This window comes from Urtica dioica, chromosome 4 (assembly GCF_054948205.1).
Source record: "Urtica dioica subsp. dioica isolate 48M chromosome 4, U.dioica_male_clone48M_v1_H2, whole genome shotgun sequence".
NCBI classification, from domain to species: Eukaryota; Viridiplantae; Streptophyta; class Magnoliopsida; order Rosales; family Urticaceae; genus Urtica; species Urtica dioica.
Window position 1 is genome coordinate 1,787,028 of NC_142759.1, and position 20,821 is coordinate 1,807,848.

Genomic DNA, 20,821 nt, shown 5'->3' on the forward strand with positions numbered 1-20,821 from the left:
AAGCTTATATAGCATTATTCCTAATATTATAAACTATATCAATATAATTTACTAAAAAATTGCAAAATAAAAGATTAAAAAAAATTGTTTAACTGATTATGAGGTGAAAATTCTGATAGGAATATCATATTTCTTGATCAGGAAAACTACACTCCCAAATAATCAGTCAACTCAATGCCTTTGATTCAACTTTAGAGGAACTTGATTTTTCTGTCCCTTCGGAAACGTGCCTAAAAAAGAGGCGATAATTTGGTCAAAATTAAATAAAAGTTAGGCTGTATTACTAAATAGTCAAAAGAAAAAAAAAAAGTGAAATTAGCTCCATATTATTTTCATCCTTCAATCATGCACTAATTGTGGGCACTGAAAAGGCGAGGCTCTCAATTACTACTACACAACTATTTGGAAGAAAAATAATATACACAACTAATATATTCTCTTAGAAATTAAAAAAAAAAAAAAAAAACCCCTCAAGCTTTATCATTTTGAAGGTTCACAGTTCACACGTATTAATAGCAACGATACATCGCACCAGAAATACGAAATAGGTATAGGCTCACTAAAAACATGTCAATGACTCATGAGTCATGACTCATGACCGACCATATATATATTATTATATATTAATTTTGATCGTATCGTATTTTCTCAACGGAGGAATCCAGTAAGGTCGGGTGTACGAAACCATAAGCTCTCAAGACCTGATTATCAGCGTAATTCAACGCTTTCCTCATCCCATCCCAACACGACTCGCCCGAGTACATCTCGTTGTGGGCCCCACTGCACGGCTGGCACCCCGTGAAGTGCGTCACAAACGGCCTGGCTGACGTGGCATTATAACCACCACGACCGGAACGAATCAGCCTCTTCTCGTTGACTATCTCATCCCAGTAGCCCTCGAAGTAGTACTCGCTCTCCAAGTAAATCCTGTCCGTCCACTTCCTCTTGGGATCGACGATCAGATACGCGAGCCCGGTCTGGTCGTCGGACTCCGGGTAGGCCTTATCCGGAAAAGCCCTCTTCAGCCTCTCTCCCCATTTCTTGTAGTTTGGGGTTTGTGGGCCCATTTGGGCCCAATCCTCGATGAAGTCCATGGCCCATTGGGAGTTTCGGATGAGGAACACTCCGGCGTTGAGCCCGGTCCAGCTCCGCTTCTCGTGGACCAAGTGGGTCCAGCCGTGGACCACGAGATCGTGGGCTTTGTAGCGATCCAACGGCGGAGAGAAGGCCATGTCGGTGAAGGCGGCGTCGGAGTCTACCCACCAGATCCAGTCGGCTTCCGGGTGGGCCAGCATGGCGGCCCGCACCACGGGAAGCTTGGCCCAATAAGACCCCATTAAAGGGTTGAGAAGCGCGTCGTTGTAGAAGATCTCGTGCCCGTGGATTCTGCAATAGTCCACCTTCGTGAAGCCGGAAATCGAAAGGGAGTCAAATGTCAAAAATTAATATAATAAAATTGATATATAGTCAATTTTTTTTTTCTTAATTATAAGTAAATAGTTATGTATTTTTTATTAATATGATCAAATTTACGTAATATACAAAATGTTATATACATGATTGATTGATTGATGACATCATATAACTATTTATTTATAAAAAATTAACGAAATGCTGGCCATTTAACAATTCACAAACTTTTTTGTGGTTTAATTACTTAGAAATTTGTTAAATATAATTATTTTGAATCTAGGGTCAAGCGGCTATATAGCCAAATAGAACTTAAACTTTTGCAAAATAGCCATAGTTTGTCAACTATAAGTAAACTAGCCAAAGTAAAATTAATCTAGGCTGGATTAAATTTAATCTCAATGAACTATAAAGACAGAATGTAAGTTTTATGAAGGCTAGATTAAAATTAATCGAGTCAGGATTAAAAATCGCAGTACTCTCAATTGGCTATTTTGCTATACCTAATGAAACTATGGCTATTTTGCAAAAATCATAGTTTGAATTGGCTACTTCATACCATTTTTTCTTGAATCTATGATGGAAAGTTAAATTTCATTTAGCAAAATTGTAACATAATTCTTTCGAAGAAGTCATACTAAAATTTATAATTATAGAGAAATGTAAAAGCCATCAATCTTATTATTGTGACCGTGGATTGTGCACTGGTCCAACAACGAAGCTAAAAAGAAATCATATAAAATAAGTTAGGAGGGTTAAATTTTAATTATAAGAAATTTAGAGTATAGTTACTACATACTGTCAAAATAAGTAAGAGAAAAAAAAAGGACTAAAAAGAAAGAAAAAAAAATTGTTTGGGTGGCCAAACCTTGTTCTTGAAGAATCGGAGCAAGAGGTGATCGCCGATAGGATTCTTACAAGCGTGAGGCTGAGAACCAGTCAACATCAGAATCCTCTCTTTCTTATTTCCGGCGAAGTTAGGGTTTCTCTTCAGCCACTCTCTCCGTTTCTCGTCCCATCCTTTTACCGGCGCTCCGACGTAGAAGCTCCTCCCCGCCGGAGGATCTTGGAGGCTCCTCTTCTCCGCCGAGTCGTCGGTGATCGGAGTTTTTTCCCGGAGATCGGCAATCTGCCGGGGTTTCGGGGCGGAGATTGACCAGAGAGACCAGACGAGAATGACTGCGATGAGAGAACCGACGAGGAAGAGAAATCCGTCGGAGAATCGTTGAGAGGAAGAGGAAGAAGAGAGTGGTCTTGGCTTCTTCGCCATCGGAGTGAGATCTTCCGGCGAGACCATTTTAGAGAGAAGAAGATTAAATCGTTTTATGAGTAGAGAGACTATTTTGATTCGGTGCAGTTTCTGTACGGATTCTCTCTCTCTCTCTCTGAATGGCACATTTATGCTTTGTGGCGCCATAAAGAAGTACTGCTATTAGTGGGACCCAGAGTTTACATTTTTTTCTTCTGAGATCGACACGTGGATGCAAAACGACATAGCAATCAGGGATTAAGGATTTTTCAAGCGCTGAAAATGTGGTTCCTCAACGTCATTTTTTACATTTTTATTTTCATATATGCAATAGTAATTGCAAATATATATATGCCATATACAGTTGTGTTGTGTCTTGTGTGCATTAATTTAGTTTAATAGTAAAATTACGACAATTACGCCACCATAGTATTTTTTTTTTCCTTCTTTCGAATATAGTTTCAATACAAAAAATCATAAACAATTAAACGACGTTGACACGAATAGAATCTTCGCTTACAGGATTTAATGGAATAAAATCAAAATTAAACATTAATTATAGCATGAGACTGAGAGAGAATAATTTTACTGACAAATTCGCGACTCTTACCCTTATTTTCCGCTAAACTGGTGTGGAGAATGAGGACACTAAAAGAATAAATAATTATTATGTTACATTTGGTTCCAGCAAAATCAAAAATCATTTCACATTTGGGTTTCTTGTACTTCAATACAGTCAATCGCTGCTTTTTTTTACGTCCCAATGTCGGTGGTGTGTTTTAGCCGGAAAATTGAAGGGAAAATAGCAAGCCACGAAAAAAAAAAAAATCAGAAATGACAAGGGCATTATGGTATTTTAGAAGAGACAATAGCAGATGGAAGCTCATGGAAGATAGTAAATGCAACGCTGTATTATTATTTTTATTTTATTTATTATTATTACGTACGTATTGAAAGTAGGTCATGTATGTGAAGATTTGCATGCAAGTTTTGCCGGTGCCGGTTGGTGGTCCAACGTTAAGTCTCACTCAGGGCTAGCCAAACGTACGATCAAAATATTGATTATATATATGTATTCAATATTATATTTGTATATGGTTTTTCAAATATCAATATTTAGGAAATATTTACCGATTTTATGATCTGAGAGTAGCGACCTCATTAAGTAATAATAACTTTGCATGCTTGAACGGCTATTATTGATCCACACTTGTATAGTGTTTGTTGAGCAATTATTGCATTGTTTCATTTACGTGGTTTTTATTTTAGAAAATGTTTGGGTGGATATGGATACAGTAATGGATGGATTGGTGTGGGGAAAGTTATTTTTTGCTATATATAAATATTTATTTATTGCTACTTGTATTTGCTTATTAAATGCGAGACAAAAATTATATTATAATGGTTGCCCTAATTTTTTTAGTGATCCTTTTTTTTCATAGTCATGACATGCATGTTATTACATTTATTATAAATTTTGTTTGAAATACTTTGTTCATTCTCTTATTATCATTATTTGAATTGAAATACAGACGGTTCAAACGCGGCTGTAAAAATATTTCGGACGTAGCATAGACTTTTGATTGTCTAAATCAATTGGTATGATTATAGTGTAGTAAAGTGTGGACAAGAGCAAGTTTTAAATTATCTTTTATTAGCCATTATAAAAGCAAGGTAGCCTAAGCAATCGCAAAGTAATTAATAATGATATATATATATTAATTGATGAATGATTCTATCCTTCAATTATGCACAAGTTCATGCCCCAAAATGGACAAAGGGGTAATTAGCAAGTAAGAAAGTATTTATTTTTATTTGAGAAAGCTAGATAAAAGCGTCAACTTTAATATGAGTGATCACTTTTTTTAGTATCTCAAATATGATAAATATCCTTGGGATTTTATGAACCTTTTTATCGCTAATATGTGTGTATAGTTGTAACAAAATATCTAGAAATGTAACAACCAAGCTTTCATAGCTCAGTTGGTTAGAGCACCCGTTTAGTAAGCGGGAGGTCTTGAGTTCAACTCTCAATGAAAGCAATTAGTACTTCTTTTTTCAAGATAGTTCTGATATATACGGAAATTAAATGCACATCACAAAGACAACATGGAAAATAAAAAAGCACATGGATATTACTATATGTTACACCATATGTAGTCAAGAATTAGATGTGGTCCCATTTCCTTAACACCCTTCAGGGTCTCTCCGGCGGAGACACACCACTCCGGCGAACTTTATTCTCATATAGAATTTCCAAAACCAAGAATTTTTAGAGTGAGGAGAAGAAATGAATTTTTTTAAGCCCTCAAACACGTGACAATTTCGTTGGCAAAAAGGTAACTAGTTTGCCCAAAAAAAAAATTAATAATAATAATTCAGGGATCGAATCTAAGGTAAACAAAAGAACATATTTCTTTCTTTTTTAATGCAGAAGACTATCCGGGTATTTATTGCATGTGCCAACACTGCCAAGAAGACAACATGAAATATAATGTTCGTAATACTAATATGTATATATTCCCATCACAAATATTAACCCATCTGGGCATGAATTACTAGTACTTACAATATTATCAAAATAAAATAAAATAAAAGTGGGCAGTCTTTCCATTCCAGTAAAACCTCCTACAAAACAAATATCATCATGCTGCACAACCTTCAAAGTCTCTCCACCGTAGATACACCAATCCCGCGAGATAATGCGTAAAAGCCCCGGCGATGACCAACACATGAAAAAGCTGGTGACTGTGTCCCGCGATATCAAACTTCCCGGGCCTCCACCGCTCGGGGACCCTCGTGGCATACACGAGCGCTCCGAGCCCATAAAAAAATCCCATCAAGACCTCGTAACCCGTGGTCTGCAACGCCTCGGGCCGACCCCAGAAGAGGTACAACTTGTGCAGAATCGGGACCGCACCAGAGAATCCCATCCCGAAGAAGAGCGAGGCCCGAACGGTGCGAAACTCGGGGTTTTGGAAAACGGGGAGGAGAGAGAACACGACGGTGGCGAGGCCGAGGAGGGTTATGGAAGAGAGATAGAGGCCGCGGAGGAAAGGGAAGCATAAAAAGGAGTAGTAGACCGGAGGGTAGAACGAGGTGGCGATGAGGGCGGCGATTCCGGCGTAGTCGAGCCGAAGCATAACGTAAGAGACGCGCTCCGAGTGGCACGACAAGAGGTGGCACGTGCTGCTCGCAAGCAAGCAGAACATCGCGCCGCCCATGAACGCGAAGAACGGCCACCGCGTGATCGGCTCGGCCGTCGCTATCGGGAGTATCCGGTTCACGATCTCGTCCCTAAGGCTACGCTGCAAAATCGGTAACACGAGTGTTAGAGAGAGCTCGTTTGTAGAGAGACGAAAGTTTCGGTAAAACCGATCCGTCGCTATTTTAGATGGATGCTTTTTTTTTTTCTTTCTTTTTTCTTTTTTTTTTACTAAAGACAGTGTCACTCGGAGTCGGTCGTGAAATAGAACACTATAGTTTCATTTCATTCATTTGTAGAGAAAAAAAAGTTTCAATAATCATTATTTAAAAAAAAAGAATTAACAGCATCGTTTTAGAACCAAAATTAACTGAAAATAAATTTTCATTTCCTGTGTAGTTTTGGATTCTACAAATATGCATTTTAGAGCTGATAGTGTGCCTCTGGCTATGCTGCACATCAGGCGTGAAACTGAAAACTAGAGTGTTAGGCTCCTCATGAGACAAAAGTGTTTTAAGAAAAAAAAACGAGAGAGGTCGTTTTTTGAGCCTAAATTTTCGTTTAACTGAATAAATTCCACTTCTTCGGAAAATAGATTTTTTTTAGTGCGGATATAATTCATAAACTATTATGTATCTGTTATATTTTTTTTTATACTGACGTAATAAACACGGTTCACCGTTAATAAACGGACTATTACCCAAAAACATAATGGTTCAGAGACTATTTTCCATACCCATTTTTATGCTAATTCCTCTCTAAGGCATAATAAACACGGTTCACCGTTAAAAAAAATGAAGAAATAATGGCATTGGGGAGGGGAAAAAAAATACAAACATGCATCTTTTCGAATGGTGAGCGGAAAATTGGCATTTGAAAAACAATTATTCTTTCTCTTTTCTTTTTTGTTTTGAAATATATGAGAATTTGTGAGAGAGAATTCTAAATCTCTTGTTTGAATGTGCTTCGAAAATTTCAAAGAAAAAAATACAAACATGTTATACATTCTTGGCCATATTATTTTTTTTCTCCGATTTTTCTCTTATCCAAAACAAGAGAAGAGAAAACTCAACCGATTTTCAATTTTTTTTTTCTTAACTCGTGAATCCTAGTCTAGAGGAGATAAATGAAAAGGCACGTAAACGTAACTTATAAAGTTTGAAACTTATTCGAGGGTCATAAAGAAAGGAGGGAATGAGTACCAACCAAGACGCAAATGTCGGTGGAGTTCTTGTGGGAGAAGCGCTCGGGCAAACAGTTGTAGAGAAGCTCCGTGACGTGCCAGCTGTCGATCGAGGGCCACGAAGGCAGGCATTCTTGCAGCCTGTGGAGATCGGCCTTCTTCAGCATCTCCGGCACGTGGTGTTGTAGGTTGTGAAGATCGACCACGCTCGGAACCTTCGTAGCCGTGTACACCGTCAGCGAAAGGAAAAGAAAGAATCCTATTAAATGCCTGCACATATTTTTTTTTTTTATTAAATATGAGCCGAGAAAATCAAATTAAGCAAGGGACTAAGAGGGCAAAATATAAAGAATCTGAATTTTCTACCCCCTTTTTTGTGTCTCCCTATGCTCCTCCGACTGAAATTACTCCATCACTTTATATCATGTAAAAAAAGGGACAAATTTCTCTGAAAAAATTACTAGACATTTATTTTCAAGGCGAGAAAATCAGAATTTGTGTCTCCCTAGTGATCCCAGGGAGATCGACCATCGTCAAGAATCTGAATCCTCTACCCCATTTTTTTTCTCTATGTTCCTCCAATTAAAATTTCGCACTCACTTTCAAATTATGTAATAAAATGACAATTATTCTCTGCATTCATATACAAGCCGAGAAAACTAAAAGCTGCGGATATAAATTAAGCAGGGCACTGAGAGAGCAGTATATTAAAAATCGGAATCCTCTCTCCCATTTTTGTGTCTCCCTATGTTCATCTGATTAAAAATACGACAAATTTACATTGAAAAAAAAAATACTAGACATTCGGATAAAAGCCGAGAAAATCAAGACACTAAACAGGCATTGTGTTATGACTTTGGGATCATCTGTTTTTTTTTTTTTTTTGTTTCTTTCTTTATGTCCCTCCAATTCAATCACCATCACTCATATGTGTATTTTATTATTCTGTTTAAAGGTTATGACATGAAGTAATTTAATTAGGGGATCCAGATTCTTTATAATGTAAAAAAGTCAAATTTACTCTGAAACGATTACTAGACATTCCGATATAAGCCGAGAAAATCAAGCCGCGGAACCAAATCAAGAAAGACACAAATACGGCATTATATCATGAATTTTAGATCATCACTATGTTATGCAATTCATCAAGTTACGAAATGAAGCAATGTTAAAGACTTACGTCCAAACGTTGAGCGTTTCGTTGTGGATGCTAAAGATGCTGAGCAAGACCTGCTTGAGAGGCCATTCGCAGCGGTAATGGCCGACGATGAACTCGTTGTCCCTCAAATAGCCGGGCAAAGAGTGGTAGTCCACTAGCTGGTTCCACAGCCTCTTTCCTTTGCTCTCGTTCTTCTCCGCACAACCCTCCCGAGGAGACGAGGCTCTCGACCTCTCGTCTGGTTCGTGCTCGGGTTCGACATTGTTATTGTTCCTCTTTCCCATCTTTTCTTCTTGTTCAAAAATACCTATGCCAAAATGATGATAGGTAGTAAACACAATGCATTGATGATTTTGATTCATTTGCCGTATGTATAAACATTTTTCAACCAAAAAAAGAAAAATTCTTTCTTTTTTCATCTAGTTCCTAATTCATCCAGATAATATAATAGAGCAGAAAATTGAAATCAGAGTAGCAAAAGAAAAGTACCTGAATTCGAAGATATTTGAGCTGAGACGATTGAGTTCGCGCAATGAATGAAGTTCCTTTCTCTGTCTGCAACAAAAGAACAAATCGCAAGGAAAAAGATAGAAAAAACGAAAAGAAAACGAAGAGATAATTGAATACAGAATTGACGGAGGAATTAAGAACACGTTGAAAGGACTTGAAATCGAAATAAATTATGTATCAACAAAACTCTACCGACTAAAAAATATCGCCGACAATCTTGGGAAAGAAAACCCTCACAAGAGATTTCTGGAAGATTTTTTTTTAATTCTTGTCAATTCTTTGGTCCAATAATTTGAGGCTATGTGCACGAGCTCGATGTAGAGAAAGAATCGAGATATTCGGATGATTCGGAGATACCAAAGATAGATATTTTTTCCATGTTACGTGCTATTTATAAAAATAAAATAAAAAATAAAAAATAAAAAAGTTGTTGCCCAACTTTACAAATTTTAAGTCTCGAGTCTCGACTTTATTGTCCATTTCATTCTCTATTTTTGTGGACCCCATTCGAAACTGGAGCCCAGTTTACTTTTTTGTCGTTTTTTTCTTTTATGTCGTTTTTATGTTTGTTGTTTTCTTGTGATATCTTTTTTTGTCGTTTTACTAAATTCGTCGTTTATTTAATGATGTCGTTTATATTGTTTTGTCGTTTTACTAATTTGTCGTTTTCTGTGATGTCGTTCTTTTCTTTTATGTCGTTTTTATGTTTGTCGTTTTGTTGTGATGTCGTTTTCTTTATTGCCGTCTTTCCTGTGATGTCGTTTTTCTTAATATTCGAAGCAAAATGCTGCACTATACAAGACTCGAACAGGGGACCAAAACACATTACACACTCACCAAAACACTAAGCTAAGTAATGATTTAATATTTGTTCGAGACATTATAAATCATTTTATCCACTAGTTTATTTATTTTATACTTATTACATGATTTTAGACAAATGCTGAACCGATATAATAAATGCATGTAAAGAAAAATTAACTAATAATAATTCTGCATTTTTCAATAATTTATTTAATTATGCTGTAAAAATCACTATATAAAATGAAAAAGCAAATAATAAAAAACATATATTTATAGAAAATCGATATTATAAATAAAATTGAAACTTTATATTTTAATATTTACTACCTATTTTAGTACATATCAAATGGATGTTTTTTTTAAATTATATTACTGCATATATAGAATTTGTAATAAATAAAATAAGGATAAACATATAAGGAATTCGTACTGTGTATTTATATTATTGTAACATAAATATTGTATATTTTATCATTTTAAAAATGAAAAGATATATATGTGTATAACATATTATGCAGCGTTATTTACGTTCGATTTCTCATTGCCATGTCGGTTGTTCATGGAAAACAATATTTGAAAAACAACAAATTAGTTGTTTTAAGAATTAAAAGATATATATATATATATATATATATATATATATATATATATATGTGTGTGTGTGTGTGTGTATAACATATTATGCAGCGTTATTTACGTTCGATTTCTCATCGCCATGTCGGTTGTTCATGGAAAACAATATTTGAAAATCAACAAATCAGTTGTCTTTTTCCATATATTTTTTCCTTTAATTTTTGTTCACCTTAAATGGAAGTGACTATTTATCTAACATTTACGTCTGTAAATATATAAAAAATGGTTATTTACCTAAGATTTACGAAATGTTGGCTATTTAGCAATTTCAAACTGTAAATGTGGCTATTTAATTACCTAATAGAATGCAAGACAATTTTCTCTTAAAAAAAGAACAACTTGAGTATTACACAAGTATCTAAATTCCGGCGATTTTTGCCAGAGTTCTGCAGCGACACCGCTACCGTAGCCTTAGCGACCGGCGAGTAGGTTATTTTTTTTTTGTCGTTGTTTTTTCGTTTTTTTTTTGTCGTTTTCGCCGAGTGTCATTATAATTTAAATAAAATTTTGTGCGAACACGGGATGTACTGTCTTGGGAGCTCAAGTGCGGACCACTGGATAAGTTGCAAACTTTGTATAATTTATACATATTTAATATAAGATATGTAATTTGATATATAATTTAGGAAGCTCTTACCGTAGAGTAGAGTTGTTGTCTAAGATATTTAATTTAAGTATATGTGGGATTGGAATTAACGAATTATATGTATTAAATATTATATTGGTGCAAATACAATTAGGTATCGAAAATTATAAAACGTAAGAGACATACTACATATTTAACATATACAATATGTTTAAAAATTGAAAGATACATATACATATATTTAAAATATATTATGTAACATTATTTTCGTTCAATTTTCTATTGGCATATCGATTTTTTTATGGAAAACGGTATATTAGTTTCCATTTTTCACTTTTTTTCGTTCGATTTTTCATCGAGATGTTTATTTTTTCGTAAATAATGAGATTTGAAATGGCGTCGAAAACGGCAATTCGAACTTTGGTATTACAAAGGTACAGGTAAACTAAATGATTTCTTGTAGTCGTGGGGTTTCAGTTTATGGGTTTACATATATACAACTGACCCGATATTAAATGATATTATTATAATAGGATATATATTATTACAAAACAGGGCTCGCCAACAGTCAAGATCAATGATTATCCTGCACTTCAAGTCTTTTACCTTCCTGCAAGCTTGTGAAAACTTTCACTACGATTTTTCTAGGGTTTTTTTTATTTATTATTGCACTGCATTAGGATTGTAAAATAGCGCGTTTTGTTATTAATCCACTCTTAGGAGTAGTGTATCTAATAGATAATCAATCAATCTGGACCAACTCAGATAAATAAATAGGTACACTCACATACGTGTTTGTCAAACATTTGATCAAATTGCAACGTAAGCAAGAATAATGATACAATCTTTAAATGAAGTATCAATCTACCCAGATTACGGAAAATATAATAAAATAGAGTATTTTCACCAAAACCCAAAAGAGGAAACTGAAAATTAGGAAATCATATATGAATTTTGGTGAAGAGAATAGCCAAATCCATGCCTAAGTATAGGTGTGGACCGTGGAAATTCATGCATTTCAGTTGGTGTCCTATTTTTCCAATTAAACAAAAAGTTGATGAATTAAAGAATAGAGAAATTGCCTAATTTATCACCAATTTCATAACATTTCAGTTTGTATCCTAATAGTGTTGACATAGATGGTGACATTTTGAGAAAAACTAATATTTTGGTGAAAAGTGGGAAAATATATTATGAAATTTGTAATAAATTAGGCAATTTCTCTAAAGAATATGGGTACCAGTTGCGGTCATGATTAATAGAAAATAATCAACTTCGTCTACTAATTAAATACTGTTAATTAATTAGTACTAAAACTAGTGATATAATTAGTCAACCACTAACCAACCTATTTGAAGGACCCGAATAAATATCGCAATAACCACTGACCACAGAAATCTACAATGGGTCCCACAAAGGCCATTTTAAATGCATTGCATGGTCTAATACGCCTAACGTAGATTAGCTTAAACCACTTAGATAATGACTTAAAGCACCAAATTTTTTTTAAAAAAAAATCCCAAATTTTAAAGAAAGTAGCTCAAATTTTGAAAAAATAAAATATTATACCTAATTTTTTAATATATGTTTTAGACAATTAGGTCATCAATTCAATAGTTAACAATCTTTTTAAAAAATAGTTAAAATTTTATTTTATTAAGAAAATAACTCATTAGATCAAAATAAATTCAATTTATGTTTTAGTAAATTTAATTAACTGCTCTAGTTAATTTAATTTACTTTGGTTTGGTGGACTATTTTTTTAATAAAATGAAATTTTAACTAAAATTAAAAAAAACTAAAAATTAGTTAATTGCAACAAATTCTTAATTGAGAAATTGCCTCATTTACCATCAAGTTTATAATTTTTTTCTCACTTTCCACCAAAAGATTAATTTTTCCCAAAATGCCACTATCTATGTCAACAATGTTGACATCTATTTTTGCGGCTTCACTATGAGACGTCAACATTGTTGACATCTCGGTGGTATTTTGGAAAAAATTAGTTTTTTGGTGAAAAATGAGAAAAAATTATAAAATTGATCGCAAATGGAGCAATTTCTCTTCTTAATTTAAAAATAAATAATTTTTTTACTTTTACTTCAGGCCTCTTAATAACTTGGACCGGCTGTAATTAAAGTTATATATATATATATATATATCCTTCTTGCCTCTGTACTTATAATCAGTATAGTTAAATCGACATTCTCTCTCTTTCTCTCGCGTCGGTGATCGCTAAAAAGCCATAGAGAAAGTAATTAACATATAAAAAAGTCAGATTATATTTATAACTAGCGTACGTAGATCAGAAACTAATGTACACTAAGCACTTATCAATTATCATTAACTACAGTTCTCTCATACAAACTATAAACTAACAAAGAGAGAGATACATACACATATAGATATAGTTATGGGGAACTGTCAGGCGGCGGAGACAGCGACGGTGGTGATAGAGAAGCCGGCGTCGGCGACGGTGGAGAGGGTATACTGGTCCATCACTGCCAGCGAGGTTATGAGAAGAAATCCCGGCCATTACGTGGCACTCGTCGTCGCCGTCGCCGATTCCGCCGTCGGAACGCCGACGAAGCATCTCAAGCTCCTCCGTCCCGACGACACTCTCCTCATCGGCCGTGTCTATCGCCTCGTTTCATATGAAGGTCACATTCACATATATATTCTCTTCTTTCCTTTTTATTTTATTCTTTCTATGAATTATGGAGGATTTAATAAAAAAAAAAAAAAAAAAAAGTTATTCTAAACTCCTCTTATGTTTGATTTTTAGCCTCTCTTAAAAATATTATATTTTTACTTTTACTCTTATAAAATATGTTTTTGTCATTTGGGCCGCTCTAAATTTGATTATATATTTAGCTTAAAAGGTTGGGGGTTATATTTATGATGAAGTTTTGTTTTGGGGTTATATTTGAGATAAATTTTTGTTATTGGGGTTGTGTTTGAAGATGTGTTGAAAGAGTTTGCGGCGAAGAAGTGCGTGAAACTGGGGAAGTTGTTGAAGGAGAGATCAGGGCCTGGGAGGAGGTTTTCCGACCGTCCGACGAACGTCAAATCCGATGGTTCTAATAACTCCGACAACAAGGTATGAATGAATGTGTACATATATATCATCGAAAATTGTAGTTTTTTTTTATCCGATAAAAAAGGGTTTTTTTTTTCAGCAAAATTGACATAAAAGCATATGTAAACGTAAACGGTAAACCCACCAAATATATAGGATCTAGCTAAAGTAAAAGCAGTAGTTCTTTTGCACCCCAAAAAAAAAAAAAAAACACAAACAAACAAAACTAAAATGCAGCCAAGGCATGAGAATCAATCTATTAGAAAGTTTTTATATTATATATACAAAATTCGACCCACAGTCGTGGTTTTATTTTATAGAAGTATTAGTTGATAGTATTGCGAACAACAGATCATAATTTAGAGGTAGGAAAATGATATTAACTCCAATTAACCTCTCATGTTATAAAAATATATGGTGGACGTTATTGGAGTAGTTTTTGTTTTTTATATACCTAAAAATTTACAAGTGTTACACATTTATTTTCAGCTAATTTTGGTTTATAAAAAGAGATTTCAAAATATTTAAATTAGCCATAAGGTAAAAAAAAAAGTAAAAATAGACATCATTTTATTTATTTAATAGTTTTATAATTAGTTTCATTATTGGTTTAAGAATCTTAACTTTTGTTCTGAAGTCTGAACAACGAATCTCGAGGCATAGACTTTCATATATATAGGACTGGGAAAAATGAACATGAGAGGACGAAAAAGGAAAAACCAGAGGATAAGAAAGGAAAGCAAATAGAAACTGTAAATCCAAAACCCCTCATTGCAATCTATGTTCAATTATTGCTAAAAGACAAGTTTGTACTTCTCGAGTTTAAAGGAGATTTCAATTTTCAATTTTTTACGTTTAAATTTTATGTTTATCTAATTATTAAACCAAACAGTAATTTTAATAGGTCATCGTGTGGGTGATAATAATTTTTGAGTCGTCGTAATCAGCGAAAGCGTGTAAAATAATCTGATCAGGATGTGATTAAAAGACATTTATTTTCTCTATATATATATTTTTAATATTTAAATTCAGATAGAGAGTGAGGTTTGCCATGGAATTGGAAACAACATCAATCCAAATAGGCACTTTGGGACTTCAGCTGGTCAATGGAAACCAGCTTTGCAGAGCATTGCTGAGGTTGGAAACGACATCGTGGCATGAAATTACGACATCTTTTTCTTTGTCGTTTTCCTCTTTCTTTTTTCTTTTTCTGAGCTCTACGTTTCTTTTCAACGTGGACTCGTCTCATTTCCTACTCCTGGTGTGAACGTACTTCTAGACTAGTAATTATATTGATATAGCGAAGGATTTAGTAGATTGATCATAATTAGCACATATTACTACAAACTTTTACTTTGGGTCCATTTGAAACACGGAAAAAGAAGGGAAAAGAATATGGAATCCCTCTTATTTTTTTTGCTATTGTTTGGATGGAGGGAAACTAAGATGGAAAGTAAAATTAAGAGAGAAAATTAAAAGTGACAACCACTTTTTGTATTCTTATTTTAATTATTTTGGGTTTTTTCGCACCAATAACTCATGAACTTTTACTTTTACATTCTGTGATTTTTTTTATAGTGTTTATATCTAACCTTTCGATTTATAGAAGCTCTTTTGGTCTTTTTGGTTATAAAAAACTAAAAAAAATTTAACATCTAAACGATTTAACACAAGTATAAGCTAGAACAACTTGTTTATAATTTTAAAAGGTATTATTTAGATAAAATAATGCTCTAAAAATATAAAATTCCTAAACTTTTATTTATTTTTTAATGTTTCAATATATAATTTAGGTGTTGAGTTTTATAAATAAATAAAATTTGAAAATGACCAATAGAACTACCAAACCAATAGATTAGAAACTAAAATGGTCTAATAAGAATATGAAATAAAATAACATAACCATAAAAATTCAGGAATAATATTTGCACCAATATATATATATATATATATATATATATATATATATATATATATATTACAATTTAACAGCCATCTTATTTCATGAACTTCTTGTCTTGACAATTGAGAGCCTTAAATATATACACCAAAAAACAATGAAGAAATAATGAGATTTCCTTCATCGTTGTTAATGCAAGGTTAATTATTCTGGCACTAGTCATTCTCTGTTCAATTTAAATGAAACTGACGTAGCTCACATCATTATACAACCATAATAATCAATAAGGTGATGTGTCACATTCACACACAAGAAAGGCCTTTTAAAAAAACGCTAGCCTTCTTCGTATGCTTATTTATCAATCAATGTAGCAATTTACTCTTCCAACACGTTTAATGAGTCATCATGCATTGTGAATTCTGATTTTTTATGCAAAACTCAATCGGGTGATTTTATTTAGAAATAATCACTTCTGCAAAAATAAATAAAAATAGCAAGAATCACAACCATGTTAAAATATATTTTCAGAAAATGTTGTACATTATATACACGGCGGAGTCGTCAACCAAACTCATTAGGGGTGATTTTATTATAAGAATAATATTTTTAGGGCAAAACTCAAAGATAAATCTATAAATGGTGGTAGTTTAATTTTAAGATAAGTTAAATTTGTAATTTTGTTACTATAAAAAATAAAAAAAATAAAAACTAAAAATAAGAGTAATTAATTTTAAATTTATTACAAAATAAAATATTTGAGAATTACTAAAATTAAGATATAGTATCCAAAAGGTAACTTTTAATTTCCATATATATAATTAAATTTAAAATGCAATAATATAGAAGGGTATGGATACGGTTCACACCACATGTAGTACAAGTTCAATTTTTATGTTTTTTTGTTTGGCGGATAGTGTTGAAATTAACCGGAACGGAATGTTGCATTTTAGTTTGGACGAAATTTCAAGACTATTTATTTTATTGGTGCACATGAAATATGAGAACTGATCACAACAAATGAGTGTTGTGATGTACAATGTGAGAGGATAAGGTTCAACGTTTTCCCTAAACATTAAGAAACAATATTGCTAGTTCCATTTTTTTAAAGCACAAATGTTAATAACACATGTTTGGATACTAAAAACAAGATTAATTATATGAATTCTCCTTGAACTATTCAATCCAACCCCAAAAACATTAAAACGTACAAATGTGCCATGATATTTAGCGTTTGTTGCAAAAATTGTCCTTTTGTCAAAATTTATTGATGTCCATCTAGGTTTTTTTTTTTTTTTTTTTTTTTTTTTGTTTGCTCATTTGAACACTTAATTTTTAGTTTCAATTTTTCAAGGGAAAATATCAAGAGTATCCCTCGTGTTTAATCAAAATGCGAGATTTATCCCCTCTATTTCTAGAAATATCAGACATATCCCTTCAGTTTAATATAAATGACATATTTATCCCCTAAAAAAATATTATATTACAAATATCACCCATTTCGTTTATTTTTTACAAAAAAATAATTTAAACTCCCCAAAATACCCTTAATGAAATAATTTTTTATTTTCTATTCTACATACAAAAAAATTAAATTAAAAAATTTCTTTATAAAAAGTTAATGATTTTTTTTATAAAGAGAGATTTTGATTTTTTTTTAATAAAATAGTAAATAAATATTTATTCTATTAAGGGTATTTTGGGGAGTTCAAATTATTTTTTTGTAAAAAATAAACGAAAAGGGTGATATTTGTAATATAACATTTTGTTAGGGGAGGTATATGTCATTTATATTAAACTGAAGGGATATGTATGATATTTCTATAAATAGATGGGATAAATCTCGCATTTCGATTAAACATGAGGGATAGTCTTGATATTTTCCCATTTTTCAATGGTATCTACAATCTCGACCTATCACTTTCATCCGCGAATCCGCCACCAAAATTTCAACACTACGACCAACTTTTGACCTCGACATAACTTCTGATTTTATAATTGATTGCTCCACCGCTAGAATCGACGGCTATAGTCCCCACTTTCGCCGCATAATCCAAGAGGGGAGTAGTGGTTCCGGCGAGTAGAGTTACAACTCGGCGGAGGACGAGTTGTTCCCGTGGTGGTCACGTGAGGCTTGGCTATACCTCTGGCCCACAAGGGGAAGCATGTTCTTCATGATTATCTCTATGGAGGTCGTTGCGAGCCCGCACTCGGATTTGATTCTCAAGGCAACTAATTTCCGTTTGGATTGCTAGGAAAATTCAATGGAACTAGTGAAAAGGAAAACTTTAGCTTTTTTTGTTTTGTTTTTGTTGATAGTCTTATAGGTTTAATAAGTTCAAAGTTGATGAATCTTTTTTCAATTCAGGACATTGCTTTACTTCATCACTTGGAAATTCAGTTCATTCTTGATCTTGGGACGCTCGTAACAAATTGACAAGTTTCTTGTTAAGAGAGGTTACAGAATTTGAATTCATGGAATTGATTCTCTTGACTAATCTCAACAATTCCTTTTACTTAAATGAATATAGTTGCATCTTCTTAAAATGATGCTATTAAACTATACTATATTAATTACAAGTGTTAAAGATTCTCTGACTTTAATAAAGGTATTTAGGTTATATCACAAAATCAATGGTCACATGTTCAAAACGTCATCAGTAATTGGATGGACGTCTTTCTTTTGACAAAATGATATAATTTGTGGAACAAATGCTAACTACCATGTATATATTTGTGCATTTCGGTGGATTATTACGAGTGCAATAGTTCATATAATGAATAAATAAAAAAGTCACATGAAATATTCAGGCCTGAGTCGCCTGACAAAGATATATATAGCCGCATTATATTATCTAATACGTAAATATTCTGCTCTTAATTTCAAGTCCCAATATTAATTCAAGACCTTGAATATATTTCATTAATCGCAAAGATAATATACGAGTTTGTTTTTAATATATATTGTACTAAAGGAAAAGATGTAAAAAAAAGGTCGGATCCAGTCAACCTTTTAAAACCTATTAGAGTTTTGGGTAAGCTCCAAACTCTTTTATTGGAGGTCGGTCGGACCAGACATAAGGAGTAAAACTTTAGACTCAATCCGAGAATAAGCCCTCGACTTTCGGGACAGAATGTCGAGCTCGGCTTGAAAAATAACAAAAATGTTAATTTAAAAAATTATGTCATAAATATTAAAATTTAATGTCTTGTGTCAAAAAAACTTTTTATAAATAGTTACATAAATTTTGAAAAAAAAGTAATTTTTTTTTAATTTAAAAAGGGGTGAGCCCTAATCGAACCTTTAGGGCCTGGCCTGGACTCATGTTAGACATTTTTGAAGGCTCGGTTCGAGCCGGGCTTGCGACCTATACCACAACCTATTCAATAGGCCTGGTTCGGGCTTTCACTTTTATCAAAAAGTCGGACTGACCATAAATTTCTAAAAGAGAAGGGGGGTTGGTTAGTTAAATCAAACGTGCTCACGAGAGAGAGAGAGAGAGAGAGAGAGAGAGAGAGAGAGAGAGAGAGAGAGAGAGAGAGAGAGAGAGAGAGAGAGTTAATATATATATATATATATATATATATATATATATTCTATTTCTTAAAAAAAAACCTTAATATTAGGGATATAATTATATGAATAAATACCTTAAAAAAATTCTATGAATAAATATATTTCCAATATTTATTCTTTATTAAGAAGATATTTTGGAGAAGATAGTTTTGTGATTTTTTTTTTTTCTTTCTAGATGTTTTTTAGAATTTTGAGTGTCTCTCTCTTGTATTGTTGTTTGAATTTTCAACTTTTTGGTTGAATGGGTAATGGGAAGAAGGTCAATAGAAAGTCATTTGTATCGTAGGTTAGAACAAACAAATGTTGTAAAGGAAATATGTTGGGAAAATACAACAATATATAACTTCAGAGAGGAATTTAAGAGTTAATTGTTATGTCGTCATTTTTGCGAGGTAAAAACGACACCTCAAAAATAAAAAACGACACGCCAAGTCAATTCATGGGGTCCAAGCCCACGAACAGAGCTCTTGAAGTCAAACCTCAAATCAAACTCTCGAAAGAAGTTCAAGCTCATCTTATTGATAAAATATTCATGTCAAAGTCACTTAAAATGAGCTCACAAACAAGAGCCCAAAAAACCCCGAATAAGCCACAAAATCTCAATTAAACCCATTTCCTTGTCACCAACCCCCATGTGGCCGCCAACCCTTCTAGCTGCCAAGTCTTTAACACCAACTCTCCCCTGACGCCAACCTAAAGTGCCTCCAAGTCGGGTTGTCGCCAACCCTCACCTTGACGCCAACTTGGGTTGTCGTCAACCTTCACCTTGACGCCTACCCACAGTGCCTCCAAGTCGGGTTGTCGCCAACCTCCCCCTTGACGTCAACCTAAAGTGCCTCCAAGTCGGGTTGTCGCCAACTTCCACCTTGACGCCAACTCGGGTTGTCGCCAACTTCCACATGACCCATAAGTCTCCAAGGCTCAAACCAAGTTCCTTATGTACCTCAAAAACACTCTCATTCCAAGGTAAGTTTCTCTCAACTTGGAAAAGCTCTACAAAAATCACACCACGACTTTCTCTCTCTAAAAACATAGAGACGAGTATAAATCATTCACCAAGAGCACAATACAACATGACTAATGTTGAGCGTCGGAGCATGCGCCGAGGGAAAACCCTCCGCGTCCTTCTAGATTCATGTTTTCTTGTGCTTAGGTGAAGGTACGAGGATTCAAAGACCCAGCAAGGAACTCTAAGGATTTGAAGATCCAAGAACAATGAGCAACGTGAAGAACACAATGACGTGAAGACTCGAGGAAAGAGATCAAAGGGTTGAAGGCAAAGTCAAGAGAGATTACGGGTTGAAAGCAAGGCTTTAGAGAGAGATTCAAAGGGTTGAAGACTCAAAGAAACAAATACTCAAGAGCCCGATGAACGCGAGTAACACGAAGGAAATTCATTGACGAGACATAAACAACAAGAAGAGAAGAATTTCACAAAACTTAACCTACGTACGATCATTGAGTCCGACCATAGATCAAGACACGGACGATTCTTAGTACTAATCAAAAAACGCGATTAACAGTAATCA

General features: G+C 33.7%; 3 protein-coding genes and 1 non-coding gene across 5 annotated transcripts; 2 read left to right on the forward strand and 2 right to left on the reverse strand.

Moving 5' to 3' along the window:
- Positions 1-305: 305 nt before the first annotated feature.
- On the reverse strand, positions 306-2,798 carry LOC149399130 (putative glycosyltransferase 7). The gene is made up of 2 exons (XM_089613510.1): positions 2,279-2,798; positions 306-1,400 (listed from the first exon to the last, which is right to left on the reverse strand). The coding sequence occupies exons 1-2, from the start codon at positions 2,705-2,707 to the stop codon at positions 624-626; spliced, it is 1,206 nt and encodes a 401-aa protein (XP_089469636.1). The 5' UTR covers positions 2,708-2,798; the 3' UTR covers positions 306-623.
- A 1,829-nt stretch (positions 2,799-4,627) lies between these two features.
- Positions 4,628-4,701, forward strand: TRNAT-AGU (transfer RNA threonine (anticodon AGU)). Its single transcript has one exon. It is a non-coding gene; the product is annotated as a tRNA-Thr (tRNA).
- A 404-nt stretch (positions 4,702-5,105) lies between these two features.
- Positions 5,106-9,091, reverse strand: LOC149399132 (heptahelical transmembrane protein 4-like). 2 transcript variants are annotated; one of them, XM_089613535.1, is made up of 5 exons: positions 8,909-9,091; positions 8,696-8,761; positions 8,228-8,498; positions 7,071-7,317; positions 5,106-5,967 (listed from the first exon to the last, which is right to left on the reverse strand). In XM_089613535.1, exons 3-5 carry the CDS (start codon positions 8,488-8,490, stop codon positions 5,305-5,307), a joined length of 1,173 nt encoding a protein of 390 aa, XP_089469661.1. In that variant the 5' UTR covers positions 8,491-8,498; positions 8,696-8,761; positions 8,909-9,091; the 3' UTR covers positions 5,106-5,304. The 2 variants fall into 2 exon arrangements, with proteins under 2 accessions (XP_089469661.1, XP_089469660.1); XM_089613534.1 differs by having other exon boundaries at positions 5,107-5,967; positions 8,228-8,495.
- Positions 9,092-12,920: 3,829 nt separating this feature from the next.
- Positions 12,921-15,296, forward strand: LOC149399133 (DUF4228 domain protein). The gene is made up of 3 exons (XM_089612771.1): positions 12,921-13,399; positions 13,703-13,839; positions 14,851-15,296. Exons 1-3 carry the CDS (start codon positions 13,153-13,155, stop codon positions 14,977-14,979), a joined length of 513 nt encoding a protein of 170 aa, XP_089468897.1. The 5' UTR covers positions 12,921-13,152; the 3' UTR covers positions 14,980-15,296.
- Positions 15,297-20,821: the final 5,525 nt, after the last annotated feature.